Source organism: Balaenoptera ricei, chromosome 11 (assembly GCF_028023285.1).
Source record: "Balaenoptera ricei isolate mBalRic1 chromosome 11, mBalRic1.hap2, whole genome shotgun sequence".
NCBI classification, from domain to species: Eukaryota; Metazoa; Chordata; class Mammalia; order Artiodactyla; family Balaenopteridae; genus Balaenoptera; species Balaenoptera ricei.
The window spans coordinates 57424408-57447108 of NC_082649.1; the positions used below are offsets into that span (position 1 = coordinate 57424408).

The 22701-nt window shown below is 38.2% G+C and overlaps 1 protein-coding gene and 1 pseudogene across 4 annotated transcripts in view; both read left to right on the forward strand.

Annotated features, from left to right (window-relative positions):
• The window catches only part of GOLGA4 (golgin A4), a 114381-nt gene that overhangs the window by 22882 nt on the left and 68798 nt on the right, over positions 1 to 22701 (forward strand). For 3 of the 4 annotated variants that reach the window (XM_059939166.1, XM_059939167.1, XM_059939169.1), the window contains exons 3-7: positions 3975 to 4073; positions 8082 to 8147; positions 17023 to 17337; positions 21199 to 21246; positions 22528 to 22584. In XM_059939166.1, coding sequence (XP_059795149.1) covers positions 3975 to 4073; positions 8082 to 8147; positions 17023 to 17337; positions 21199 to 21246; positions 22528 to 22584 — 585 coding nt within the window. The remainder of the gene's footprint in view (positions 1 to 3974; positions 4074 to 8081; positions 8148 to 17022; positions 17338 to 21198; positions 21247 to 22527; positions 22585 to 22701) is intronic. The other variant, XM_059939170.1, reaches the window with a different exon arrangement.
• On the forward strand, positions 18872 to 19353 carry LOC132374083 (ATP synthase F(0) complex subunit C2, mitochondrial-like; annotated as a pseudogene).

Genomic DNA, 22701 nt, shown 5'->3' on the forward strand with positions numbered 1-22701 from the left:
AGTGTCTTTCTAGGAATTTGTCTGTGTCATCCATGTTGTCCAGTTTGTTGGCGTACAGTTGTTCGTAGCATTGCCTTATAATCCTTTTTATTTCTGTAAATGCAGTAGAATTTTTCCTCTTTTATTCCTGATATTAGTAATATAATATGAATCTTCTCTCTTTTTATTTTACTCTGTCAAACAAAATATGAACCAGTGTTTGATTCCACTTTCTTTTTTTTTTTTTTTTTTTTTTAAAAGAAGGAAGCTTCTCTTTTTTTTTTTTAAAAGCTGCGTTTTATAGCTACTTTATTTATTTATTTATTTATTTATTTAGTTTTGGCTGTGTTGGGTCTTCGGTTCGTGCGAGGGCTTTCTCCAGTTGCGGCAAGCGGGGGCCACTCTTCATCGCGGTGCGCGGGCCTTTCACTATCGCGGCCCCTCCCGTTGCGGGGCACAGGCTCCAGACGCGCAGGCTCAGTAGTTGTGGCTCACGGGCCCAGCCACTCCGTGGCATGTGGGATCTTCCCAGACCAGGGCTCGAACCCGTGTCCCCTGCATTAGCAGGCAGATTCTCAACCACTGCGCCACCAGGGAAGCCCCTGATTCCACTTTCTTGATGAGTGTAGTGAGCATTCTCAGGATTGGAGTGGCAAGCTGATCTTTGATGACTTATTTTTCTCAAGTCCCAGATGCCCTGGGACTTAGCAGAAATTACTTGAATCTGTTTTGTTACTTTCCTGGTTTTCTGGCCTGATATGTGTTTTTTTACCATCTTTATATAGCCTTGGTCTTTTCAGTGCTCGTCGGTCCTTTTTTGCTATCTTTTTTGTTTAATGGCTTTGTATGTCTTTAACTTTATATATAGTGGAAATATCCATATAGACAAAATAGGGCCTTAATTCGTGACCTTAGATTTGATCAAAATGATTTAACCACAGTCTGTACTGCATATTTTCTCACCTGCTGCTACTACAGGCAGTTTTTTTCTCGTATCTTCTGCTGAGTATATTGTGTACTTCTTAAGGTATACATTATTGGGAATAAGAAGGAAGTGAATTTGACTCAAAAAAGTAAGTGTTGCTACTAACAGCTATATATAACAGTGTCTGGGAAGATAGAAACAGGACCTCTTCTCTTCAAGGCAGAGATACTAAAAGATACTAAACTTTTTAGGGTCCCTCTCCTAATAGGAGGTACATTAGTACATAGGAGACATATTAATTCATTACATACAGTGGATGCTAGGTAGCACATGCCTTTCGGCTGGCATTAAGATTTAATTTTCTCTTTGAACTCTGGTTGAGAAGGACTGGGAGGGTTCTGTGCTGCCACAGTTTGATTTGGTGCTGCAAGGCAGAGGCTAAAGTGGGGCTCATGGCACTGGTGAAAGGAGGTTGAAGAAAGCGTTTCCCAGCTGATGCATAGAGCTCTCTGTGGCCCATTGTGAGAAGCTGCTGTCTCTAGGGAGGCTTCATGACCAACAACTGAACAAACCTCGCATCAGCTTAGTGACTGAGTCTGTGATAACCTGTGTTGCGATAGGGCAGGAAACCCAAACTGGGGCCCAGGGAATCAGATTGACTGGATAAGGAGGGATGAGCACAGGAGGAAGGAGAAGGAAAATACCTTCCTCAAAATGAGCCTGTAAATGAAAATGCTAAAATAAATGCTAAGAAGACAGCCAATAAAAATAGGAATTGGGATATCAATTTATTCCAGGTGAAATTAGAATAAGTAAAAGGGCAGTCTGGATAAAACTTTGAAACAAGTATTTTCAGTAGGATAAGTGAAGTAATAGTTTTCTTAAAAAGAACAGAGAATTGTGGGGAAAAAACAGGCCAAAAAATAGACTAGGTAGATATGAAAAAGAACCAATTAGAAATCCTGGAAATTAAAAAAAAATGATATAAGAATGTAAATCAGAATAAAACTCAGACTGGTCCCAGTTCAAGGGAAAATTAGGGAATTTGAAAAGAATACTGAGTAATCCCACCAAAAACACAGAGATAGAGATAGATAATTATCTAAGAGTAAGAGACATGGAGGATAGATTGAAAGCTTTCACCACATATCTGATAGGAGTTTTAGGTAGTCGTCATGAATGTTGAGATGCATAAAACTTTAGTCAGTGTTAGTTCAACTGATGGGACCACACAGAAGAGGCGAATTAAATTCTTAGCAGATTTGGATTAGAATTTCAACAAAGTTTGAAAGAGTTGAGACAGACTTACTGAGGATTTTTGAGAACTGAATCTTGGGAGACTTTGATAGGCATAAGAAGCAAATGACAAGGACCACAAGTGGGGAGGAAGCCTCTTTAGGCTTTGAAATAGCTGTCAGTGGAAACTAATTTCGACACACTTTGCTTTTTTACTTGGGCTATGGCATGGAATGTAAATTGTTGTTTGGTAGCACCTTCTTTTGAAATGTTTGGTCAGCGTGTGTTTCTATACTGGTTTCTATACAGCTTTTGTGTTTTTCTCTTAAAATTCCAAATCTACTCTTAACTGTGAAATTTTAAATTATTTCCTTATGTGATATGAAAAGTGACTTCATTTCAAAAATTAACTTTGGAAGCCTAAGAAGAGTGAATTTGTATAGCATTTAACTTAAGATAACATCCACTCAAAAGATGACCTTTCTGAGTTTCCAGGAGAGTAAGATTTTCAGCAGGAGTGGAAACTTGAATAGAATGATACCCTAGAGCCAAACAGGCATCTAGTGTATTTTAGTATACTACTGACGCTAAATTTTAGGGTTTTAAGATCAATTCTTGAATCCTACCCAAAGAGTACCAGTTATTAACATAACCAAAAAAGACTTAAAAAAAAAATTTGTCTCATCTGTAAGGTGGCCTCTAATGTAGGATCAGATGAAGAGTTAGTGAAGGCTCTAGTCGTTATCCAGAACTCTAGAGCACTGAGATGAAAAGTGTCAGTTTTTAAACTTTTGCAGACATTTATTTTATGACATAATTCTTTATTATATATTATATAATAACATACATTAACTGCTAAGTTAATGTTTCAAAACTTTTGTTTTTTAAAGTTTTTATTTTGAAATAATCGGATTCATGGGAGGTTAAAAAATTTCTTTTTAGGGAGGCTCTGTGTACCCTTTATCCAGTTTCTCCCAAAGGTAACATCTTATATAACTATAGTACACTATCAAAACAAGGAAATTGACATTGGTAACCTCTGTGACATCCACAGAGCTTATTCAGATTTCACCTGTTTTATGTGTGTGTGTGTGTGTGTGTGTGTGTAGCTTTATGCAGTTTTATCACATATGTATGTTTGTGTAACCCCCACCATGAAAAAGTTCATTTTAATTATAATTTCTTATACATCTAATTCATGATAACTAGTATTTTGGTGTATAGTATACAGTTTCTGAAAGAAAATTGAAGCTCAGAAGAGAATATATATCAAAAGAGCTAGTATAATAGAATTTATCCTTAAAACTTACTATAAATTTGTTTCAAAAGTTTCTTCTGTATGTATTGGAGAAAACTGTATTTGTATATAAGTAGAAATAAATGATTATTTAAAGTTTTATGTGTTTATACTCCCCATAAATTTCCATGCTGTCTTTTTGAATATATAAAAATGAGTGGCTCAATATTTGTTATACTAAGGCTTTGTGTTCTTTACCATGTATTGTTCTTACTGGTATAGGCTTTCATACTGAATTGCCAGATGTGCTGTGTGCTGTGGTGCCTGTTGCATATATCATTTGTATGCCAATAAGCAAGTTGGTTAAAGTTGAGTTTTGAGATCCAAAACAGCTCACCTCATCTCCCTTCCTGACCTTTCCCAGCAACTTACTGTTTCTATGGGTGGAGTGATGGGTGGCAGCAGTGGTGGTAGCACAAGGCCATTATAGCATTGTGTGTGCTGTGCGGTGAGAACACGTTGCAACATGCCCTTATGATTTGTCTTTCATCCTTTGTTTTATTTTTATACCTCTGCTCATTGCACTGAATGAGACAGCTCCTAGCCGGGATGATAGCAGAGCCTGCTTTTCTCTCTGAGTATACTATCTTTGCTTTGGATTCCTCCAAGCAGCCTAAAACCCAGACTGACGGTGTGGTGAGTCCTTCCACCGCTTTCTGCATTCCCTTTGTGGGGAAGCAAAGTAATTTGGTAATTCTAGAAGCAGATCTCACGTTGCTTGTCACTTACCATCTCTCAAAGCATCTTCAGTGCCCTGTTGCTAACCTCGCTCTAAAAAATCAGAGAGTAAATTGCTGAATTCTGATGGCTGGTGTGTTTTTTGCTAGCTTTTTAACAGCAACAAAATAACACTGTTTTCATTAATGTAGTGAAGAATACTTTCACTTGGTCTAAACTCTTAAGTTTTCTCCCTAGGGAATGTTTGCTCATTAACTAAAAGAGGAATACATTGCTAGGAATCTGTTGGTAGGAGGCCAAGAATATTTTGAGATGTGACTCACATTTTTAGGAAAGAAAAATGCATTGTATGTAAATCCATAATTAAACAACATTGAGTAGGCAGGTGGAGTCTACTGTAACAAGTAATTGCATCTTATTTTGGGAGAGTACCAGTTTTCTGTGTATTCAACATTTGAAAGGAAAAAGTTACCTCTTTATTTTTCAACTGACTGAATTCATACAATTTTGAATCTTGTATATATTGATAATTTCACTTGGGGAAAGTAGACTTTCTTTATAAAGTATCTAAGTTCTTAATTTAGCAAATTAAAACTTAGAGATGTTTGATTGCTTAGTAAGGATAGCTTTTGTTGTTAGAATGGACACCGACTGAACTGGGATTGAGGTTTTTTTAAACAGTGAGAATTGGTTTAATTTATTAAGTGGCTGGTAATGAAGTTAGAACATTTCTGTATTTATCCATGCAGCCAGTAAAGACTTGGTCTGCATATGGCCAGTAGCAATCTTATATTACATTCTAAACTTGGTTTTAGAAAAGGAGGCAGCTCAGAGTTCTCATAATGCCTTAGCTTGGTTCTCAGGTATAATGGTCTCTCCTTGGTTCTGGCTACAAGTAACACCTCACTGTTTTCAGTACTGGTTTGAGAGGGAGACAGGAGTCCCAGTTAGAGATAACTTACCAACTTATTTTAAAAACATAAAAGGATATTACACTTCATGTAGTAGTAATAGAACCTTAAAAAACAACAACAAAAAAGAGCTTCTCCTAGGCCCACTTCCATTAGAACATAAAATGATTTGTATTGAGTGCCTAGCCTATTGTGAAAAATGCTAATAATTTTAAAATGGAGGCTTTAGAACTATTTAAAATAATTTAAGTAGGCTGAAAGTCTACGTTAATCTTATTTAAATTTTGTTTTGTTCAGATAAAAACTTATTTCTCCTCACATAAAACCATAGCATAACCTATAGTAGAATAAAAATTTAGTGAGCGTCTAATTCATTATTTTATTTCACCAACTGCTGACTTTTCCTTAATTCAGTTTTTTGAAAAATGCATCTCTTTACCCCAAATTCTAAAAGTTGCTGTATCCTTAGTGCTCGGTAGTCAAAAGTAGTTGTTGAAAGATTGAACAAAACTTAATTGAAGGGAATTCCCTGGCCGTCCAGTGGTTAGGGCTCAGCGCTTTCACTGCTCTGGGCCCGGGGTTCGGTCCCTGGTCGGGGAACTAAGATCACGTGAGCCACGCAGTGCGGCTGAAAATTAAAAACAAACAAACAAAAAACAAAAAAACAACACACATACACAAAACACCATAATTGAAGACAAACCTGGCAGGGAACCTGTGTGTGCTTTTAAGTTAAATGCACTTTAGAAATGTTTTCCTGTTATCTAAGAATTGCCTCCAGGAGAAAGTGTTGGTGACTGAGTAGTGACATGTGTTGAGCTAGTTCTTTAGGCTTCTTTCTTGGGGGAGGCCTTCAGAAGTCTCCTTACACTGAAGGAAGTAACTGTATAAAGATTTAACAAGCAATTACTGAGCCTCTACTACAGTCAGGCAAAATGTAGGGTTCCTGCCCTCTGAGCGTTTATAGTTTAGTATGGAGACAAAGATGTCAGAATACACTTAACAATGCAAAGGAATTAAGTCTTCGTAGAACAAAATACAGGCATAGGAAATGTGTTAGCCCCTCAGGCCAGCCATATGAAGCTTCACAAAATAAGGGGCATTTGAAAGTTGAAAGACAAATAAGAATTTGCTGGGCAGAAATGGAGAAGGCATTACAGGTAGTGATAAAATCTCTAATTTTGTTTCTAGAGATTCCTAACTTAGATTTACATGGTAACAGAGGCCAATACTTTCCTTAGCTGTCTTGCATTTATTTAAATATATAGTATAACAAGTAAATTGAAATATAGATGCAGAGATGAAAAGTTTTTAAATGTTATGCTGTTTGTTTGGTAGGGTGATATTTCAGACAATTGTAGAATAGCTTTTTTTGTATGGACCACAATCATGTGTCAAGTAATTTACTTAAAATAGAATATGGACTCTCTTGCCACTCTTCTTCCTGACCTAAATATTTTATGGAGCCCTTTCATTTGCTTTCTCCATAATTTAACAGTAACTTACTTTTCGGTATACTGCCTGGCAGAGAGACTTGCTGATTTCTCTGAAGTATGTTTTTTATTTTATAGTGTGTAGTGTAGGATATTTTTAGGGCTGGAAAGCATTAATTATGATGCTACACAAATAATATGCCATGTATACGACTTCTAATTCTTTGAAATGGCAGACAGCAGGAAGATAAAAGTTAATTCCTATGTTCCCCCAACCGTTCTCCCCTATGTAACTTTAAGGAAGTGTCTTGGACTGATAAAATTTGATAACTCTTTTTATGTCAGAGGGAGAAGGTATTTAAACTTTTATGAGGAAAAAATTCAAATGTATTGCACGAGTGAAAATAGTAATGAGTCACATAAGATTTCTTCCCCCTTCCCCAGTATCCATTATCCAGTGTCAACAATTAATAAGTCATGGCCATCTTATTACTATCCCCTCATACCTCCCTAACCACACCACTCCCACCCTCCCCACACATGCAGATACCCTCTGCCCATTCCCGTGGGATTATTTGAAGCAAATTTCAGATATCTTATCTAAATATTTTGGTATATATTTCTAAAAGATAAAGACTAAAAGTATATAACCACAATACATTTATCACACCTAAAATTATTTCCTAGTATCAAATACCTAATGAGAGTTCAAAAATTTGAGAACACTTTTGCAAAGCTGAGTGCCTTCTCCACTTGTATTTAAGAATAAGAAGAATCATATATTTGACCCGTTCTTGGTTAGCCCTAGAGTTGTAGGGGAAATGTATTTTCAAGTTACTGAAACATAGTGGCTAGTATTTGGTTGAACGCTTTTGTTTAAAACATGGAAGTTATTTTACCATGAGCTGCTTCTATAGCTTTAATTTTAGACACTTAGTGTATTATGAATGCAATGTAGAATTTTGAATCTCGAAGAATATCATCCATTATGGAACTCACGCCGGTATGATGTAATCAGTAGAATGTTGTGTAACTTGGAGCATTTGTCATACCAACAAAACAAAACAAAAAGCTTTCATATGTGGAAGAAATTATTTTTAATTATAAGTTTTTCTGAAAATTGTCATAACAATTTCATTTAGACTGCTGGCTTCAAATGAATGAGGCATTTCCATTTCTTGTTACCAAGATATTTTTCAGAGCTTAGCCCAAATAACTTTAAATATTATTTTACTGTAAGGAACAATTGATGTTACTTTTTCTGGATAGTTTTCTACTTGAATGAGTTTTGCTAATTGAATCCCTGATGTTAACTTCATATTGAGGGAAAAAACTGGGGAGATTGGAATGGGGAGAGGTATGTGATTAGCTTGAAATAAATTTGGCTGCATACTAATCTTTGCTATTTAGTTACAGATATTATAGCAAAATGAATTTTCTAAAATACTTACCATACTAGTTTTGCCTTGCATGAAAAATTCTAATAAGTGAACAATTACTAATTTTGTTTAACAGATAAATGTATCTAATAGGTTTTGGTACTTGACCTTTCTTTGTTCTTAACAGTTTTAAACTTTTAGTTTTCTGATCCTTTCTTTACAATGTTTCTTTCTTTTTCTTAGAATGCATCTATCCAAGCCATGAAATCTCCCGACAGTGTTAATGGAAGTGAACCCACAACTCCTCAGGTCTGTTATTAATGTTATTTAAAAGAAAGAGCAAGTCATTTCAGGATGTCAGTCAATTTGTATTATTAGCATTTGACTTTACATTGAAACAGTGATGTCTGAACATTGATACAATGTCTATGGTAAATCCAGGTTTGTTGGTGGTTTCTTGGAAGAAGTTTAAAATGAAAGCAATACAGGTATATATATACCAGTCATGTAAGATTCCATTATTACTCATTTAAAAAACTAATGGCACTGAAGAGAAAACTTCGGGAAAAAAGACTCTGATTTTATAGTAAAAGATTATGGAGTAAGCCATATTGAAAGACATGTTGAGTTACATATTCTAGAAGGGAGATGTGAAGAAAATGGGATTTCTTTTAAAGTTTGTTCTAATGCAGAATATCTTACTACCAGAGAATTTAGTTTATCTTTGATTTTAAAAAGTTATTTGGAGAGTGGGGCTCATGTAACATTCTTTTGACTCCTTCCAAAAAAGAAAGAAAGAATTTTTTTAATTCATTAAAAAAAATCTTAATGATAGCAGTATCTGAGATGAACATTTATTTTCTTTGGCTTTAGTGATTATTATCATCATTAACCTGGCTGTTCTCAACAGTCTCTGTGTAGAGCAATAACATTTCTGATTCTGTGAACCTGGAGCAGGAACATAGGCAATTTCTGAACTAACTCATGTAGATTAAACATTCTAAAGTATTGTCTAGCTTTCCATACTCCATGCACAGGTTACCTGTGAGCTGAGAGTCTCATTCTTTTCAGGGAGGCCGGTCAGGTTCTGGGCATAGTCCACGACGTCCCTGGGCCTTGAGCAGCATCCCCTAAGTCCTCTACAAATAAATCATTTTCTATTAGTACCTTGAGGTAGGGGTAAAATATTGGGAGGCATCAATTTAAATGGTACTGGACGGATCCAGTGATCTTGAAGGAATATTAATTAGATAACCAGCTTTATGATCAAATTCAGGAGAGATTTAAGTTTAATTAAGGTGAAGAATGAACATGGGTGACATTCAGGAAGTTAATTGTGTTTATTGAGTTTAGTGTGTGTCAGGCATTGTTAAGCATTTTATGTATATGATCTCATTTAATTCTCATAACAAGGAGACACCTTCACTCAGAGTCTGTTTACTTTTATACAAATTTCTGACAAGTTGGTTGTTGGTTGTTGTTAGCAAATTAGGAACGGTGGGTATCCCCAAAGCGGGTAGAATGCTTACTGTGGTTGGGCAGCAGGAAATCAGAGTTGATACCAAGGGAGAAGAGATGGTGAAAAGCAAGCCCAAGAGTTTATAAAGTGTAGCTGCCGGTGACCCCCTTACTACTGGGTAGAACATCCTCTGTAAACCAATAGATTTTGGCACACAGTGTAATGATTGTGGTGGGGGTGTCATTAAAAAGGGTTACTCACTGTCCTTATTTAAGAAGGCAGAAAAGTGCAGTATACCTATCTCAGAAAAATTTCTGTTAAATAGTTAACTCTTTTTTTTTTTTTTTTTCTTTTAATTATTTATTTATTTATTTATGGCTGTGTTGGGTCTTCGTTTCTGTGCGAGGGCTTTCTCCAGTTGCAGCAAGCGGGGGCCACTCTTCATCGCGGTGCGCAGGCCTCTCACTATCGCGGCCTCTCTTGTTGCGGAGCACAAGCTCCAGACGCGCAGGCTCAGTTATTGTGGCTCACGGGCCTAGCTGCTCCGTGGCATGTGGGATCTTCCCAGACCAGGGCTCGAACCCGTGTCCCCTGCATTGGCAGGCAGACTCTCAACCACTGCGCCACCAGGGAAGCCCCAATAGTTAACTCTTAAATTGTTTAATGCAGTACACAAAATTCAGCTAATCAAAATGGTTCTTCAAAAAAAAAAAATGGTTCTTCATTCATTTCCAAAGGAATGCAGGTAGTTGACATTTTACCTCAAACAGACTCATAAAACTCAGATATTTGAAAATAGTGTATGCCACCATGTAATAGAGAAAAATATATTTTGCAAAACAGGTATGTATGAGCATTCATCCATATCTGAGAAGCTGTGAAATAGTTTTATTGGATCATAGTTTTAGTGTTTTAGCAATTTAGGATGAATCTAGGATCTAGTATTACCCTCTTATTGTGTAGATGAGCTATCAGGCATGAAACTTTAAATTATTTGCCCAAACACCAGTGGCTAGTTATTGATAGTGGGGTTATCATAGATAGACAAAAACATCAGTCTACCCCGCTATAATTTTTTGCCATGTATTGCCTCATTTAAGTTTATATGCTGTTAAAACAAAATGAGAACAAACTAGTGGTTGCAGGAGCTGAGGAGGGTGGGGAGGATGGCGAAATAGGTGAAGGGAATTGAGAGGCACAAACTTCCAGCTATAAAATAAGTTAGTTACAGGGATGTAATGTACAGCTCAGGGAATATAGTCAGTAATATTGTAATAACTTTGGTGTGTAATCTATAAAAATATCGAATTACTCTGTTTTATGCCTGAAATGAACATAACATTGTAAGTCAACTATACTTCAGCAAAAACAATAAAAAATAACAACTGAATTTTGTTAAATTGAATAGAGCAAATCATAGGGATTTAAATGACCATTCTCATATGCTATTATTTTTTTTAACTATAGGAAAGAGTCTGGTTTTGAAAATCATTTATGATTTTTTTTTTTAAAGCAAGTCAACCTCTGTCAATTTTTAAAAATTTTTTTTATTTTATGTATTTATTTATTTTAATTTTGGCTGCTTCAGGTCTTAGTTGTGGCACGCAGGCTTCTCTCTAGTTGTGGCGTGTGGGTTTTTTCTCTCTCTAGTTGTGGCACGTGGGCTCCAGAGCGCGTGGGCTCTGTAGTTTGCGGCACATGGGCTGTCTCCTTGAGGCACACGAGCTCGGTAGCTGTGGCACGCGAGCTTAGTTGCCCCGCAGCATGTGGGATCTTAGTTCCCCGACCAGGGATCCAACCTGCATCTCCTGCATTGGGAGGCGGATTCTTTACCGCTGGACCCCCAGGGAAGTCCCTATGAATTTTTTAAAAAAGAGAAATTATAGTAGTATAATTAAATTTTGAAATTTCTGTTGCCGTTTTTTGAATACTGCTTTTAACTTTAATTTTATTTTCAACAGTTTGTTATGAAAAATTTCAATCATACAGAAAAGTTGAAAGAACTTTATAAAGTGAACATCTGTATACCTACCACCTAGATTCTATCATTGATATTTTACTTTTCTTTTTTTTTTTGGCTGCGCTGCACGGCACGTGGGAACTTCCCTGACCAGGGATTGAACCCATGCCCCCTGCAGTGGAAGCGCAGAGTCTTAACCACTGGACCACCAGGGAAGTCCTGTACTTTTTTTTTTTAAATCACAAATCTGTCCATATATTCATTCCTCTATTCGTCCCTCAATCCATTTTATTTTTTTGATGCCTTTCAGAGTAAGTCACAGGCCACAGTACTAATGTTTTAGTATGTATATCATTATCTAGAGTTCAGTGTTTGTAATTTCTATTTTGTAGTGAATTTTATATAAAATGAAATATACAAACCTCAAATGTACATTGACTGATTTGTACATCGACACATACATTTGACAAATGTATGTGCCAAACCCATGCACAGGTTATAGAAGATTATCAACACACCAGAAAGTTCCCTTATGGTCCTCCCTCTCAGAGGCAACCTGTTGTAATTTTTTCCACCATACAACACATTAGTTTTGCTTATTTTAGAACTTTATATAAGTGACCTTATAAGTATGTGTTCTTTTGTGGAAGACTTCTTTCACTCAGCATTATGTTTTTGAAATTTCATCCATGTTGTGGTTATCAGTAGTTTGTTCCTTTCTATTGCTGTGTAGGATTCGTTTGAATGAATATTCTGCAGTTATTTACCTATTGATGGACACCTGGGCTGTTTCCAGTTTTCTGCTATTACAGATAAAACTATCATAAACGTTATTGTAGAAATCTTGTGGATGTATGTTTTCATTTTTTCCTTCTTGAGTGTTATTGATTATGTATTAATGCTTTTTGATGATTTCTAGAATAAGATATGCTATATATAAAAAGTGATACATATCATTTTGATCAAGCATTGAGTATTTAAAGATGTCCCATTAGATCATCATTATCATATTGCCAGGTTAAGGTTCAGCTGAACAAATGTGTACTAACTACCTACTTTGTGGAAAGCACTGAGGCAAGACTACAGAGTTAGAGAATTTGAATTCTGTTCTAAAAGCATAAAGTCTGGGGTGAGCGTGTGTGTGGCAGATATAATGATAGGAAAATGTATTTAGTGCTTCCTGCATATGAGGCACTATTTTAAATGCTTTTACTCATTTAATCCTCATAACAACCTACTAGAGTAGTGTTGTTTTATAGATGAGGAAATTGAAACAAAGAGGTCCTAAAGCTAGTAAATGGTAAAGCTGGGATTCAAATCATGGAGTTTTGGTCAGAGTCTGAGTCTTAACCACTGTGCTGTATTGTCTCTGTAGTTGTTCTAAGGCATAAACAATTCAATTAGTTGTTACATCAGCAAGTAAGTAACTAATGGTGAGTCAGAATGCAGTATGTGCTCCAGTAGTGGTCCTGGTAAAGTGCTTAGGCCATTAAGAAGGGTTGTTTCTGATGGGTGAGATCTGAGGTTTCCTGGAAGAGCAGAAACTTGAGCTCACTTTTGAAGGATGTCTGAGTTTCCATGCACAGGGAAAGTTTGGGTGATAGTACAGAGGCACACAAGGATGCATTTGTTCAGGGAACAGGAAGTTACCTGTTAGAACTCAAGTTTTTGTTACATGAAGGGGTGGTTTGACGGAGAAATGGGTCTTGGGAAGTGGGAACCTTGAGTATAAGCTAAGGATTTTGCACTTTATATTTAGTGGGAGTTCAGTTTAGGAATTGGAATGAAATGATCTGAATTATGTTTTAGGAAGACAATCCTGGTGACCATGTGGCAGGGGCAGATGGGTAGGTAAGAGATTTGAGGCAAGAGAACAGAAGGCTGCTACAGATATCCAGCTGGTAGAGGATAAAGGTCTGAACAACAACACTGTTGGGGAAATAAAAAGGAGGAATGCAAACAAGGTAAAGTTGGGGAGACAGATAGGAGCTAAAAGTAACTCTGTGTTCATTTATTTTCGTTTATACATTTCTCCTTCTCTAACCCCCATCAGCTTTTTAAAAAATGAGTTATAAATCAGTGAATGTCTTTGGTACCAGAAACCTGACAATAGTTGGAGCCAGTGGGAGTTTAGTTTTTCACATAGCAGAAGAGCTAGAGACAGGCAGTCATTAAGGACCCTTCTCCGTTTGGCTTCTTGTCCCCCCCTCCTTTACCTTCTCATCCTCCCCACTGCCTTTCACCCTCACAGTTACAAGTTTGGCCTCCAGGAATTGCATCTCCATTGTTGACAGGACAAAAGTCATATTCCTTTTTATCAGGAAAATAATATCTCTCCTAGAAGGTTCCATCCATTTTTTTTTTTGGCCACACCATGCAGCTTGTGGGATCTTACTTCCCCGACCAGGGATTGAACCCGGGCCCCAACACTGAAAGCACGGAGTCCTAACCCCGGACCGCCAGGGAATTCCCGAAGGTTCCATCCTTTAGATTCCCACTTATAGTGTACATTATTGGCTGAACTTAGGCACATGGCCCACTCCTTGCTGAAACAGAGTGTGGAAAAAGCTAATAAAAAAAAATCCTTTAATTGAAATGTAATATATCACAATGTAATAATGTATATAGAAAAGTATCATGTATTCCTTATACAGTTTACTGAATTTTCACAAACCAAACACAACTTTGTAACCAGCACCCAAAATCAAGAAACAGAAATTACCAGCACCCCAGAAGCCCTTGTGCTCCCCTCTGCTCTCTGCTCTCACCTCCCCCCACCAGGGGTAACCACTATCCTGACTTCTAACTCTATAGATTAATTTTGCCTGTTTCTGACTTTATGTAAATGGAATCAAAAGTGGTTATTCTTTTGTGTCTGGCTTCTTTTGCTTAATACTCTGTTAGTGTTAGTGAGATTCATCTATATTCTTGCTTGTGGCTGTAAATCTTTAATTCTCATTGCTGTCTAGTATTCCGTTAGTGAGCGGATGACAGTTGACTTATCCCATCTGTTAATGATAGACATCAGCAGTGGTTTCAGGTTTGGCGCTATTTTAAACAGTGCCGCTATAAACTTTCTAGCGTATATCTTTTGTTGAACATATTTATACACTTCTATTGTGTATATACTTAGTAGTGAAATTGCTGGTCTGGAGAGTACGTGTGTGTTTAGTTTTAGTAAATACTGGTAGTTTTCTGAAATGGAGTGCTCCACATCCTCACCAATACTTGGAATTTTCCATAGTTTTAATTTTAGCTATCCTGGTAGATATGTGGTAGTATCTCATTATGGTTTTTATTTGTATTTGAGAAGGTGAATGTTTTAACCTGGCTGTATTGTCACCCAGCACGAAACTGGCATCTGGTGGAAAGGAAGAAGGGAGGATTGGATATCAGGTGATAGATAGTATTGATTGTTCAGCTCAAACCAGTCATGATGCTAAGAGCTTCACATGTATTAATGTAGTACTCCTCACAAGCGCCCTACGAAGTGAGTGCTGTTGTTTCCCCCAATTAACTTACGAAGAAACAGAGGCACAGAGGGACTATGTAACTTGCCCAAGGTCATATTGCCGGTAAACCGTGGTAGGAAGACTTGAGCCCAAGAAGCCTGGCTGCAGAGCCTGGGCTCTTAGCTGCTGCATCTTATAGCCAGAAGAGTCTGCCACATAAGGTTGCGTATAACATTCTTATTTGTATTTGTCTTTTGTTTTGTTTTAGTCTTCATTCTCTAATAATAATGATAATTGTTAATGTTTATTGAGTATTTGCTGCATTGTAAGCAATTTGCATGTACATATTAACTCATTCAGTCCTTGTGGCATCCATATGAGGTGGGTGGTATTATTATTACCATCATTATTATTTTTATCACCCCCACTTTAGAGAGGGGGAAACAAGACTAGTGAGGTTGAGTAAATTGGTCGGTGTCATGGACATCGTGGTGGAGCTGGGATTTAAACTTAGGCAGCCTTACTCAGCAGCCCACAGGCTGAATCACAACACTCAAACTCCCAAGCAGAGTAGATGTGACAGTTACTCAGTTTATGAGCTTCTGCAAATACATGTCTTTGAAATTGTTCATTACCTCCTGGCTCACCCTAAAATAACTGTTTCTAGTGTTATTCAAACTTACCTCACTTGTTTCTCCTAAGGCAATTTACAAGGAGATTGTCTGTAAGAGCTGAAAAGCACTTTTTTCATGGGTCAGAAGTGGATGGTAATGGAATAGCGGTAAAGTGGTTCTTCAAGTTTTTGAGCATGAGGGTCCCTCCTCTCCCTTAAGACTTTCTCTACCCCATCCCAGTATAAAGGTAAAACTTGCACATTATGAAAGAAAAATTTTGGAAAGTACAGGAAAATAGAAAAATGAAAATAAAAATCACCTAAAGTCTTACCACCCAGACCCACTCACTGTTAACTTTTGGTGTTTGTTCTTTAACAACTTGATTCTAAGGGTGTTTGTGTAAACATGCATACAAATTCAAAAGTATATGTAACTACGTGAAATCAAAATGAGTTCACAGTGCATGTGTTATTTTATAACCTGAGTTTTCCCATTAATAGTATGTCTTGAACCTTGTTACATACATTGTGGTTTATATAATGTATCCTCTAGTGGTGAACATTTGGGTTGTTAACCACTTTTTACTGTTATGAACGTCCTGTGATAAATCTGTGCGTATGCAGGGGGTGGGCCCCTCTTACTCCCACCTTGCCAAATACTATTATTAAATCTCTAAAATCTATGAGTAAAGTATTCCTGGTCTGATTTTTTTTTTTCTTGTATATTAAAGAGAATCTTTTTGTTTTCCTGTAATCTTTGCCTATACATGACCTCAGTCTCCCCTGAGCATTTCATTCCTGGCATCTTTGAGATCTTGCAGTGACCCTATTGCACTAATGAGAATGAGTTTCTAGGAAACACCTGAAGTACTGACTGCTGTCACGTGAACAAAAAAATGCAGCTTACAATAATGCAGGTTATTGAATTATATTATTTTCCATTGCTATTGTTCAAAATAATGCATCATTATTAATATTAATATTCTAATTAAGAGAACAGCTCTTGCTTATCACTGTTTCTAACATCAGACTTACTGATCTGTGTAGAGGGACTCTAGCTCAGACTTTTTAATGGTCCTCCATGATTTTTTAATGCTTGTTTTTATTGCTGGTAGACAGTGATAAGTAGAGCAGAGTTGGATATCCCTAGTCAGCTCTGCCTGGCATTCTGTTATTGAGCAAAATGGGTTCACTAAACATTACCCTCTGCCCGAGAAGAGTGATGAGGAATCTGCACAGGCCTTCATGCAGACTCCAGATGCAGCCACACACTTCACACTTCACAGTACATACCCACATTTTAGGCACTGGATATATACTGGTGGTATAGATGACCACTGCCTCCAAGGGTCTTACAGTTTAGTGGACAGATCTCACAGCACACCTGTGAGGTTGGCTGGGAAAGTATGGCTTCCTTCTTTTTACAGATGTGCAAACTGAAGGGAAGTGACTTAGTGAAGGTCATTCCACTGCTCGGTGACAGACCTGGGACCTACACCCCAGTCCTCTGACTCTAGGTCCAGCGCCTTTTCACAAATAAACAGGTGTCTCCTGTTTTTCAGAAAACAGTGTATTGTGTAAAATGGCAGGAATGTAAATTAAATGTGTTAGCTTTCTATAGATTATTGCTGGTGATTAGGGAATTACAGAAGTCTAAATATGTATTTTAACCCACATGTTCTGATGCGTTTTGGTTGCAGTCAGGTGACATGCAGTCTTTTGCACAGAAGCTCCAACTCCGGGTGCCTTCCGTGGAGTCTTTGTTTCGGAGTCCAATGAAGGAATCTCTATTCCGATCTTCCTCTAAAGAGTCTTTGGTACGAACGTCTTCTAGAGAGTCCCTGAATCGACTTGACCTGGACTCTTCTGCTGCCACCTTTGATCCACCCTCTGATATGGAGAGTGAGACCGAAGATTCACTAGGGAATTTAGACAGTCTCAGCAAAGAACATTTGATCCAGTGGTTGCGAAGAATGGAACGAAGGTTGAATGGCTACAAAGGAAAATGTTCTGAGGTAGGAGCATGACTTTTTTGTTGGTATGAAAAGTTCCTCCCCGTATTCTCTAATTCATATTACTCTCTGACCTTTATGCCTGTCATTGGCTGAACTGTCGATTCCCTGGCTACGCTGGATACTGATGGTGGATAGTTTGTGGCAGTATCTAATTAAAGACCTTCAGTGGTACTGAGGCCCTTTGACAATACTCTTAGTAAAATTTTGGAGCAGATTGTTGCCCATTGCCTTTTGATTCTCACATGCTGTGCCCCTCTCTCCAGGGTTGCTTGGACACCCAGCTCAGAGTTCATTGTCTTTCCTCCTCACATCCCTTGCCTTGTTCATCTTCTAAGTGTGTGGCTCCAAAATGACCTCTTCTGCCAACCAGATTCCATTATTTCTGACCCTAGTTATGTGCACATTTGGTGCATTCTCATTGGACCTACATTTACAGTTTGCCTCAAGTGAATCTTTTAACTGCTGGACCCCTTGATAATGTTTGGTCTAAGAGAGGAAGGAAGTGGTGCTGCTCCTTCACTCCTTTCATTCCTTTAGGAACATGGCGCCTTCCCTTTGGGCTGATTGTATTAGTTGCCCTCGCTGTCCTGTGCAGTTAAAATGTTCTTCCTCCGGAAAGCCTTTCTGGACAAAGTTGCCCGTGGCTTCCTTTTTTAAAAAAAAGAACAAAAAACCCCCAAAACCCCATGGGCTTCTCTGGTGGCGCAGTGGTTAACAATCCGCCTGCCAGTGCAGGGGATGCTTGTTCGAGCCCTGGTCCAGGAAGATCCCACGTGCCATAGAGCAGCTGGGCCCGTGCGCCACAGCTACTGAGCCTGCGCTCTAGAGCCTGCGATACACAACTACTGAGCTCGCGTGTTACAACTACTGAAGCCCGCGCACCGAGAGCCTGTGCTCCGCAACAAGAGAAGCCACCAAAATGAGAAGCCCGCGCACCGCAACAAAGAGTAGCCCCCACTCGCTGCAACTAGAGAAAGCCTGGGCACAGCAACGAAGACCCAAGAGCCAGAAATAAATAAAAAATAAATAAAATTTAAAAAAGACCCCATAATGTTTTATTGTCTTAATGCTGATAAATCAGCATTGTAGTTAATTTTAATTAATGAATAATAAAGTTCAAGGTTAGAGTATAAAGTTAGCTATTACTTCTATTTCCAGTTTGGCTGTAATATGGGTAGTTTTACCCTGCAGCCAAAAACAACAAAAAAAAAACTCCTAGATGAAATATCTTTTTTTTTTTTTTTAGCAAGGAATCTCTTCTTTTTTTTAATTATTTATTTATTTATTTATTTATTTATGGCTGTGTTGGGTCTTCGTTTCTGTGCAAGGGCTTTCTCTAGTTGAGGCAAGTGGGGGCCACTCATTATTGCGGCCTCTCTTGTTGCGGAGCACAGGCTCCAGGTGCGCAGGCTCAGTAATTGTGGCGCACGGGCCTAGTTGCTCCGCGGCATGTGGGATCCTCCCAGACCAGGGCTCGAACCCGTGTCCCCTGCATTGGCAGGCAGATTCTCAACCACTGCGCCACCAGGGAAGCCTTCTCTGCACTGGGACCAGCTCTCCTGCCGTGGCCTCTCATCCTCTGAAAACGTACGCTTGTGCCAAGTTCGTCTCCACCCCCTCCTTGATCAAGAGAACCTCTCCACTGCTGAGCTGATCACTGTCTACAGCGATGCTGAAACAGCAGGAGACACTGACAGATGAGAGCCACAGCAGCTTGGCAGCCCCGAGTCCCCTGACCACCTCACTTATTCCTAGCCACACCTTCCAAACCAGTGCCATTTCAAGGGACATTGACACTGAAACCAAGTTCATTGGAGCTGGGGCTGCCACAGTAGGGGTGGCTGGCTCTGGGGCTGGGATTGGGACTGTGTTTGGGAGCCTCATTGTTGGTTATGCCAGGAACCCTTCTCTGAAGCAACAGCTTTTCTTCTGCGCCATTCTGGGCTTCTGCACTCTCGGAAGCCATGGGGCTCTTTTGCCTGATGTTGGCCTTTCTCATCCTCTTCGCCATGTGAAGGAGCCGTCTCCACCTCCCATAGTTCTTTCTCCTTTGTCTCATCTGCCCTGTATGTTCCTTTTCCTGTACCTCCCCAGGCAGCCTGGGGAAAGTGATTGGCTCAGTGTTTGACAGAGGGAAGACAAATGAATACTGTATTAATAAGGAAAAAAAAAAGTACAAAGTGCTGACAAAATAGGAAGGAATTACTAGGTTAAAATCTGTTGGCTAGCTGGAACCCAGAGATGTACACAGGGCATTAAGGCCATGTATCTCATAAGGCACATGTGGAATCAGGCAACTTTTTTCTTTAAATTTTAAAAAAAAATTTTATTTTTTATTTCTATCAAAGTTAATAATGGTCCTGAATTTTTTTGTTTAGATTTGTGTTATTTTCACTAATCCATGGCTTTTAAGTTTGAAGCTCGGGCAGCCGTATAGTTAGTATTTAAATGTACAAGACACTGCATTTTATGTTTATGGTGTCATTTAATTTTGCACCATCTCTGTGAAGTAGATATTTATTAGCTCTGTTTTGCAGAGTAGAGATTAAAGACTCATAGAGAGTTACTCATAGAGATTAAGTAACTTGCTTATAGTCACACAGGTAGCAGTTGACAGACTCTGCATGGATTCTAGGTCTTCCTGGTGGTTTCCGCTATTCTGTACTACCTCAGGTAAAGCTGTGAGGCTTTTTAGGGATGAAAAGAGCCCATCATCTTTGTCTCCACCTTTCCTTGCTACTGTAGGTACCTAGGATGGTAGTGCTGTAAGTGCCATCTGATTGTTGTGTTACTCTTCCACTCCCACTCCTCCCCCCACCCCTCACCCCGACGTTGAGTACCGGTTTCCTAACTGGTCTTAAGTAATAAGAAGGGGAGGATCCTGGTTTAAGGCCGAATTTTGTTTTTTTACATCCTTATTCCTATCACTGGACTCGCCTTCCATTGCTGCCTGCCTCTTGACTCAAGACATCAGTAGACACATTCGAGGGCACACAGCAGCCTTCCAAGGAAAATGGCAAGGCCAGAATCGGGAGTGCTTTCTCCTGAAGCTGCAACCTGTCTCTTCAGAGCCCACTAGCACCTCTAAAGTGGGTCCAAATAATGCGGTGGAGCCATGTGCTTAGCCTTCCGATGAGAAATGCTATATAATTTATAGGTTTAAAGGTTTATTACTCTGTAATTTCATCAAGTTTTGCTAGAATGTTTAAATATCATTTTTAGGTTAAATGGTTAAATATCTCTTTAGGACCTGACATAGCAGTTTTCCTCTGTTGGTTGTGAGTTGCTTCCCTTCAGATTTTCATAGAGCCGCAGTCACAGGTCCTACACCAGAGGAACTTTTAGAGATCAGTTACATGGTCTGTTACGGCCCAAAGCAAAAAATCACCTGAGGAGCTAGTCAAAACACACATTGTTGTCTCTCTGCCCTCCCTCTGCTTCTCATTCAGTTAGTTTGGGGTGGGGCCCAAGAATTTCTGTTTCTAGCAGGCTCCCAGGTGATGCTTTTGCTAATGGTATTGATCTGTGACCACAGTTTGAGTAGCCTTTAAGCAAGTTGTCTCTAATCCCCACCTATAAATTAGGTACTGAAATTTAAAGAGGTGTGTGTGTAAGGTGAAATCAAATGGAGATTTAATATCTTTCTTTATAGAGTCATTACATTTTATTTTTTAGAAATATATTTCCTATGTTATTTAGTTTCAACTGCATATACATCTAATTGGGTTGAATTGTCTCTAAAAGGATTGCTTTGATTTATTTTCTGACTTTCATAATGAGATGTTTTAGCAGAGTTTAGAATAATTAATTGCATTTATGTAGGAATGACTGATGTTATTAGTGACTTTTTCTTTATTTTAGCTTGTTACAGCTTATCAGACTCTTCAGAGAGAGAAGAAAAAGCTACAAGTAAGTGATTTGTTGTCTGTTATATTGATTCATATATAATTTTAAAAATAGAAGGGATCTTTTAATAAGATAGTTTTAATGCTCACTTTTAATAATTCTTCATATGACCAAAGTATTTAAGCTGTTTTCCCATTGGGGATTTTGATAAAGAGAATGAGTGAGAAATCTCAGATATTTAACCTCTGGTAGGGATGGGCTTCCTTGAGTTCTGGATCCCTGCAGTGTGTAAGAGGTTTGGATTTAAGGCATGTTTGCCTCTTTCAAGCATCTTTCCTCGTGTGCCAGTGTGCAGGCTGCATCTTTGTTTTAGTGGTAAAGAGATGTACAACTTCGAAGCTTTCCCTTCTACTTTTTAAAAACCTGCAGAGATCTCTGTTTCTTATTATATCAGGGTCCAAAAATAAGCATCCTCTCTACTTCCTGAGGCTGCTGCTTGTAAAGCCCTTGGTTAAGTGTGTGGAGAGAAGAAGCTATTATAGCTCTTCTGGTGACTCACCTCCACACCTCTATGTCATCCTGTTCACGACTGGAAATTTCCCAACAGGCATCTCAGGTGATAATTCGCATGTCAGAGCTAAGGGGAAATACCCACTCCAGTTCACATGGTGCTGTGTTATTTATAAAATGCAGATAGTCTTATTTTTTACAATAAAAGTCATTTAAAACAGTTTAGCGTCTTGTCCCATTTAAAGACCGTAATTATATAACCAGAAAGTTATTTGTAAAGTGAGATTTGGTAAAATTAATTTCCCCGTGTACATTATTTTGAAATACCGAATCTGCCATAAATATTAGTCTCCTTTGAGTACAACATTAAATTTTCTGGCTTTGGTCTGGAATATAATCAACTGAGAATGATAACACCAGTTACTTATTGCTGATTCAGTGTTCTAATTGTCCATAACAAGTGTGAAAATTAGATTATTACAAATAAAGTTTTTAGTTTAATATTTTCTTAAACATGTGGTCTATAGAAATTGGGGGTAGTTCCCATTTAATCCATTGTACTATTAATATTCCATAAATTCATTCTCAAAAGGTCATTTTATTCCTAAATTCTTTGAGTACCTTGCTTGTGTTTCTATGAATTGTCTTATGGATTTTTATTTCGAGATGTACATAATTCTACCACTAGGTGGCAGTAGAGAGTTTTGGTTGCAGAGTTGCGAAAGTAAAGGGTGTTGGAGATAAAATTCAATGATTTGTGATCTTTTAAACTTGCTTTTCACTACTATGTCATGTGGTTGTTTGAACCAGCTTCTTTTTCCTTTTAAATTAAAGGGTATATTAAGTCAGAGTCAGGATAAAGCACTTCGGAGGATTGGAGAGTTAAGAGAGGTAAGTTGTGACTAGTACTTTGAGAAGAGTAACTCAATCTCTCATATTTATCAGAACTATTGTATGTATTCGGATAGTTTCATATCTACTACATTAGTTACAGTGAAAATTAACCAG